This window comes from Etheostoma cragini, chromosome 5 (genome assembly GCF_013103735.1).
Source record: "Etheostoma cragini isolate CJK2018 chromosome 5, CSU_Ecrag_1.0, whole genome shotgun sequence".
Taxonomy (NCBI): domain Eukaryota; kingdom Metazoa; phylum Chordata; class Actinopteri; order Perciformes; family Percidae; genus Etheostoma; species Etheostoma cragini.
Genome location: NC_048411.1, coordinates 21,180,569 through 21,186,798, shown reverse-complemented (window position 1 = coordinate 21,186,798; position 6,230 = coordinate 21,180,569). Strand labels below are relative to the sequence as shown.

The following is a 6,230-nucleotide window of genomic DNA, read 5'->3' as shown; positions in this document are numbered from 1 at the left end:
TTAAGTTACGAGAAGAAAACGAATATTCAATTATAAACCATAAACCTGACAAACAAGCTAGATTGTTCTGCTATTTCCATTAAAGGGGCTCGATCTTTAGTGTCTATTTCCGGGGTATCAGTGCAGAGATGTTGAGTATCAAAAGATAGAATCCGTGTAATCCGACACATCAAAACTACATTTACGTGGGCACATCAATGTGTACCCAAATTAATAAATATAGATTACATACATTATCTGTGTATTATAATTTTTATCAGCTGTACGGCTATACGGCTATACGACTTTGTTTACTATGCTTAATCTATGTTTTTAATACTCTTGACGAACACCGGAAGTTAAATGTTTTCCTTACTAAAACGGAAGTTAAGGAGGTTTTTCCTCTCGCTTAGCCGTATTTACCTTTGTATGCGTGAGGCCGACACCGGCTTGGAGGACAGTCAGGTAACGCGGGAGGTTATCCACCACATCGTTTCATCCGAGTCAAAAAATGCAATACCAAACCACATCGGGACATGGGCTTCAGCATTAAATGCTAGCTACATATGATTATATTTTGGTATGTTTATGCTCGCTTCCGGTGTTGCGCATAACATCAGACGTAAACGTTAAGAAAACTTTAACGCTAACAGTTCTTTCGTTTATACGTTAACATTACCGTGTTCTAATTAAAAGAGCTAGTTAACGTTAGCTAGTTATACCGAGAATTTGAAAAGCAGGTGACCACAACATGTAACGCTAATTGCTTTTATTCACATGCAGCTCATAGCTAGCTAGCTACTATCAATTGAACATGCGACATCGGTAGCCCTTATCAAAGGATGATGTGATTTGTGTGTTTTTTAACCGAGTACTAGCATAGACGTCTCTATGAGTAGAAGCAGCACTGATGGAGCTTTTAACAAGCAGCGGTGTTATTGTGTAAAGGCCCAGTAGAGGGCGCACTCGGACATGTAAAGAAATGTGGGTAACGTCACCACTTTCTAAGTAACCCAATATTAAGGTTGTATACATAATGGCGTTATTAATGATCTATACAACATTTAATAACGTTCTATAGGTAATTTATAAGCCATTAATTAAAACAAATATATAAACGTTAATAAGGCAGTGGTATTAAGGGTCTCACGTTCCAATAGGCCAACAGCAAAACTCAGTAACTAAGCTGGAATCATAAATATGATTAATTTAGGAAGAACTTTTTTAAATAGTAATCCATCAAGTCGTTTAGTGCAAATGTTAAGAACTTTTTTTATAAATGGATTTTGATGCTCTGCATTATTTTTCTGAAAGTCTAAAACGGTCAATCAGAGCTTTTATGTAATGACCTAAAAAGATGAATGATGATGAACACAACCTGCTAACCCATCTATTAATACCTCATAATTGATTTATAAAACATTAGTAAATTATTTAGTAAACTTGGTATCTGATAGCAGTATAACTAATGACACGTTTCTCTCTTCTTTGTAGGTAAGATAGACAGACCACAACATGTAAGAGCCTGTCAAAGAGCACATTTTGAAGAAAATTAAGTGATATTACTTTTGAAAGAGAAATATATTAATGCATTTTCTTTTTACTTCTGAAGGTCAGGGTTAAAATACCACATGTCACTGCCTGTGTTGGTGGGCGTCCCATACTCCATCTCTCTAGCTACCCAATGGATTTATGGCTGGCCCAACAAGCCTGGATATAAGAAGTACATAGAAGCCCTAAAACCAAGGTAACTTGTTAAATACTGTAGATCTGTACTTGTTTTTTACTCATTAGGTAGAGTCCGTTGTTTTAATCTCCTTTTTGTTTGTTTGACCTCTCCTTCAGGCGAATATACTGTTTAACCAAAGCTGTGCTGGAAACTCTTAAATATCTGCAATATGGGAGGCTTTACTTTCAGTGGAAGTCATGGTACAAGAATGACGAAAACCGTAAGCATTATGAAAAGGTGTGTTAACGATAAGATAGAAAGAAAAAGTTATAAGTATGTGTCTTTCCATGGCGGGGGCTAGACATTTGAGTAAATATTCAAATGAAATAATCTTAATGTTATGTTTGTCTCAGCATTTATGCTTATAACTCAGTGGAACATTTGTTATGCAATACCTACAAATTGTGTCAGAGTTTACCGTTTTGTTTGTCTGGACACAAAGGGAATTAAATTTGGCCGCCGAAGCAACAAGCTGGACTTGTACCACCCTTCAAACATGGGCATGTCTAAAGATGTGCCCGCACCGCTGGTGGTTTTCGTCTACGGAGGCGCATGGGGCTCTGGAGATAGATCCATTTACTGTTTGCTGGCGAGGCAGATGGCTGAAGAACTAAATGCAACTGTCATTTGTCCTGATTACTTCACCTATCCAAAGGTAAAATCTTTTGAACAACACACTGTTGTCTTATTGGATTAAAGATTTATTCAACAAATTCAGAGTGTCACTGGGATAGGAACAGTATTTTTTTTCCTAATTATAAACAAGTGAGAATTATACTGCAGTAACTCAAATGGTAGATAAGACATTTCATTATAAATGGTACTGTGGTATCTGAACTGACTGCTTGTTTCATCTATTTGCCAGGGGAACGTTTTAGGGATGGTCCAAGATATTGCTGACTGCTTAGTTTGGGCCCAAGAGAGTGGTGAGAAGTTCAACTTTGACAAAGTAAGAAATATCTTGGTATTCAAGTAAGATAAGTATAAGATATTATATAATCATATTATATTATTATAATTTATATTATTATTATATCATATCATATTCTTTGGAAATTGAGGAAAACTTTCAGATTATGATAGTAAGATTGACCACTTATTTTAAGCCCCCCAAAAGTTGGAAATCTTTTATATGTTCCATAAGATCATTTAAACCTGCAGGTAGCTTTTAGATTAACATTTCCTATGTTATTCCTATTTACCAAAATCTATTATGCAGAAAAAATGATTTATATTAAAGCAATGTCACGAGTCCTTTAAGCTCACAGTTTAAACTCATATCATGGACAAGCTAATATAATATTGTTTTGTTGGAGAGTACTGATCCACATTGATCCAGTGTTTACTTTAAATAATGTAATTACACATGTTTTTTGTTTTTTTTGTCTTTTATAGGACAACATAGTATTAATAGGCCATTCAGCGGGTGCACATTTGTGTGCACTGACCACTCTGTTTCTCATTGATGTAAAAGAAGAGCTTTTCATAGAGGCCAGCAAGCTGAGGGACATCACACTGGCAATAAGAGGAGTCATTGGTAAGGATTTTATGTACAGTGCATCGGTGACAGTTGCAACCATGTATTGTGCTAAAGTAAACTCAAAGTTTGATAAATGTACAGTATGTCTGTCACAAAGATAATTCTGTGGCTTCTGAACTGTGGATGATTTTTTTTATTATTATTGCCTTTGCTATGATCTTAGGGCAGTGAAGTGTTCACAGTAGGACTTTAAACATCTGCCTCTTTCATATTTTCCGAAAAAACTGATTACCCGAATTCTTTTCAGTTAATCTGTCATATTTTTCCGGACAGGTCTGAGTGGCGTGTACAACATCATGGACCATTATGAGCATGAGCGGATGCGGGCAGTCGAATATGTCTCCACCATGCATAAAGCCATGAATGGAGTGGAGAACTTCCCGTACTACTCACCAACACACTTACTGAAGACGTTGAGCCAGGACAAACTGAACAGGTGAGACAAGAAAACAAATGGTGTTACATGCTGAGAAGCCATCTTTTATAGGGGATGACTTTTTTTTGTGCACCATTCAACAAATTCCCCATGAAATCAGGCATACGCGCATAACATTAATTCACATATTCATTACTATACATAGAGCTTAAACTTCAATATAACCCCTCTGATAAATAGTGTGTGTGTGTGTGTGCGTGTGTGTGTGTGTGTGTATATACACACACAGTAATCATTCCAGGGCAATTTGTAGCAAATAATGTAGAGAATTCATATTCAGGCATATTTCCAAAACCTGCTGGTGCCTTATCCTTTAATAGAGAGAAAATATAAAAAATAAACACAACAAGAGTCCTCAATGGCCTTCATGAAATCGGTTGCATCTGTTATTCAGTACAACATTTTACATGCACAATATTCTCTTGTTTCCATTTCTGCCAGAGTGCCTCCGTTCGTTTTGCTCCACGGGACCAACGACATTATCGTTCCTTTTGAATCTTCCATAAAGCTCTCGGATCTCCTCAGCGCGCTGTCCATAAAGGTGTCGCTCTACCTGCTGCCCAGAGTTGACCACACTGAGATTGTCACTGACCTCATGGTGTCAGACAGGCGCTTCTACCATTGCATCTACAGCTGCATCAAACATGAGTACAGAAAACTTTTGGAAACCTGCTGACGACCCTTCAGAGCATCAGAAAAACCTCCATTCATCACTAATATTTTAATGATTGTGCCATACACTTTGTTTACAGTATCTGCTCTAATACCTGACTCTGAATTATATTAAGCCTTGATTTTAACTTGATTGTGATTCCATAATGAGCATTTATCTTTTTAACAGATAGTTATTGAGTAAATCCAGCAGTCTGATTGGTTTTTGATATAAATTCTTGTGTGAAGTTTAATTCAATTTCATTTATATAGCACTAAATCTCAACAACAGTTATTTCATTGCGCCTTTCATAAAAAAACAGGTCTAAACCGTACTTTGTGATGTTATTTACAGAAACCCAACAATTCCCACCAAGAGCAAGCACTAGGCGACAGAGGCAAGGAAAAACTTCCTTTAAGAGGCAGAAACCTTGACCTGAACCATGGCTCAGGGTGGGCGGTCATCTGCCTCGACCGGTTGGGGGTGAGAGAAAGAGACAGAGAGAGAGAGAGAGAGAGACGGACAGACAGACAGACAGAGAGATATGGAGAACTGTAACAGAGGGTGTTGAGCAGGAACATGGAGGTGACTCAAACCACAGATCCAGGCTCCAGAGCCAGAAACACCTGCAGGAAGCAATCGGAAGAGAGAGGAGAGGGATGAGAGAACACAAGATTCCGCAAAAGGGAAGAAGTTGAGTTAGTAACATGCATTATGGGGATGAGGTTGCATACAGATGGAGAGAAGGAGGAAGAGAGAGGTGCTCAGTGCATCATGGGAAGACCCATGATGCACTGAGCACAGTCTAGGCCTGTAGCAGTAAAACTAAGGGATGGTTCTGCAGTGCAATCTGAATAACATGATTCTAATATTGTCTTTAAAAATTGTTGTCAAGTTTGCTGTAACGTAAAATACAAGTTAAGAAATAAATTATGAAGCAATAAGAGTATTATAAAAATAAAAACACAGTAAGCACACTTATACATAGTACTGAAATGAGAGCACAGTTACATTCTATTCCTCATTTTTTGCCAACTATATCCTACTGACGTTGCTTTGATTATTTGATTCATTAACTTACATGTTTTTTTAAAATGAAACCTTTTTCTTGTTTTATATTTTTTTCTTGAATAACTATTTATTGATCTCAGACACATTAAACCTAAACAAAGGAACTAACAATTTGTTTGCCTTTTTTCTTTACTGACTACAATTCTCTCACAGAACAACACATTCAAAAACATGGAGTCTAAACAACGGAGCATTTAACTATACATTGTACGATATACGAAAGATCTTTTCTATGGGTGCAGTCTCCTGCTGGGACTGGCGTAATTGGAAGTTATTATTTTAAATAATTATTTATAGAAAAAAAGAAAATAAAATCCAAGGTACTCTTCTTCAAAAATATTTTGAAAGCCTTAATTTTACTGGCTATTTCATAATAGAAAAATGTAAAAGACATAGGAAGAAGTAACCCACTCGTAGCGGCCCAGCCAGCCTCCTTCAAGGTGTGCTTCCCAGACAAACAACTTCCCCTTTTGTGTGGACCAATTAGTCCACACAAAAGAGGAAATTGCTTGTTATGAAACGGCCAGTAGTTATGGAATTGTTTGTTTTGAAATAGCCAGGAAAATAAAGGCTTTTTTTTTTTAAATAATTTTGAAGATGAGTGCCTTTTTCTATACTTAATTGAATTCCCAACCCCAAAGAGTGCCTTCAATCATCTGACTGAACTTCCTGAGCACCCTGGACCTTGTTGATTTACATTATTTACATTATTAAATCTATTTAATCTAATCTACAACTTTTTTTATTTGGTCTATACCATAACATTTATATACGTATTAATTTACAGAATAATATTATTTATTTAGCCATCAATATGAAAACG

General features: G+C 36.6%; 1 protein-coding gene across 3 annotated transcripts; it reads left to right on the top strand.

Moving 5' to 3' along the window:
• The first annotated feature begins 352 nt into the window (after nucleotides 1-352).
• si:dkey-193c22.1 (uncharacterized protein LOC567837 homolog) lies at nucleotides 353-5,289 on the top strand. Of its 3 annotated transcripts, none has more exons than XR_004656760.1 (10): nucleotides 353-444; nucleotides 1,474-1,496; nucleotides 1,592-1,726; nucleotides 1,825-1,928; nucleotides 2,151-2,363; nucleotides 2,574-2,657; nucleotides 3,104-3,245; nucleotides 3,522-3,684; nucleotides 4,126-4,576; nucleotides 5,167-5,289. XR_004656760.1 is itself a non-coding variant. In XM_034872640.1 (9 exons), coding segments are annotated over exons 2-9 (1,095 nt in total). In that variant the 5' UTR covers nucleotides 372-559; nucleotides 1,474-1,494; the 3' UTR covers nucleotides 4,361-4,640. The 3 variants fall into 3 exon arrangements, 1 of the variants encoding a protein (XP_034728531.1); XR_004656759.1 differs by having other exon boundaries at nucleotides 1,825-1,945; XM_034872640.1 differs by lacking the exon at nucleotides 5,167-5,289 and having other exon boundaries at nucleotides 372-559; nucleotides 1,825-1,945; nucleotides 4,126-4,640.
• The last annotated feature ends 941 nt before the right edge of the window (nucleotides 5,290-6,230 follow it).

Excerpts from the sequence above, each read along its gene's own strand:
- si:dkey-193c22.1 (XM_034872640.1), top strand. Across the intron at positions 1,946-2,150 it reads ACCGTAAGCATTATGAAAAG|GGAATTAAATTTGGCCGCCG; the intron begins GTGTGTTAACGA and ends CTGGACACAAAG. Across the intron at positions 2,658-3,103 it reads AGAAGTTCAACTTTGACAAA|GACAACATAGTATTAATAGG; the intron begins GTAAGAAATATC and ends TGTCTTTTATAG.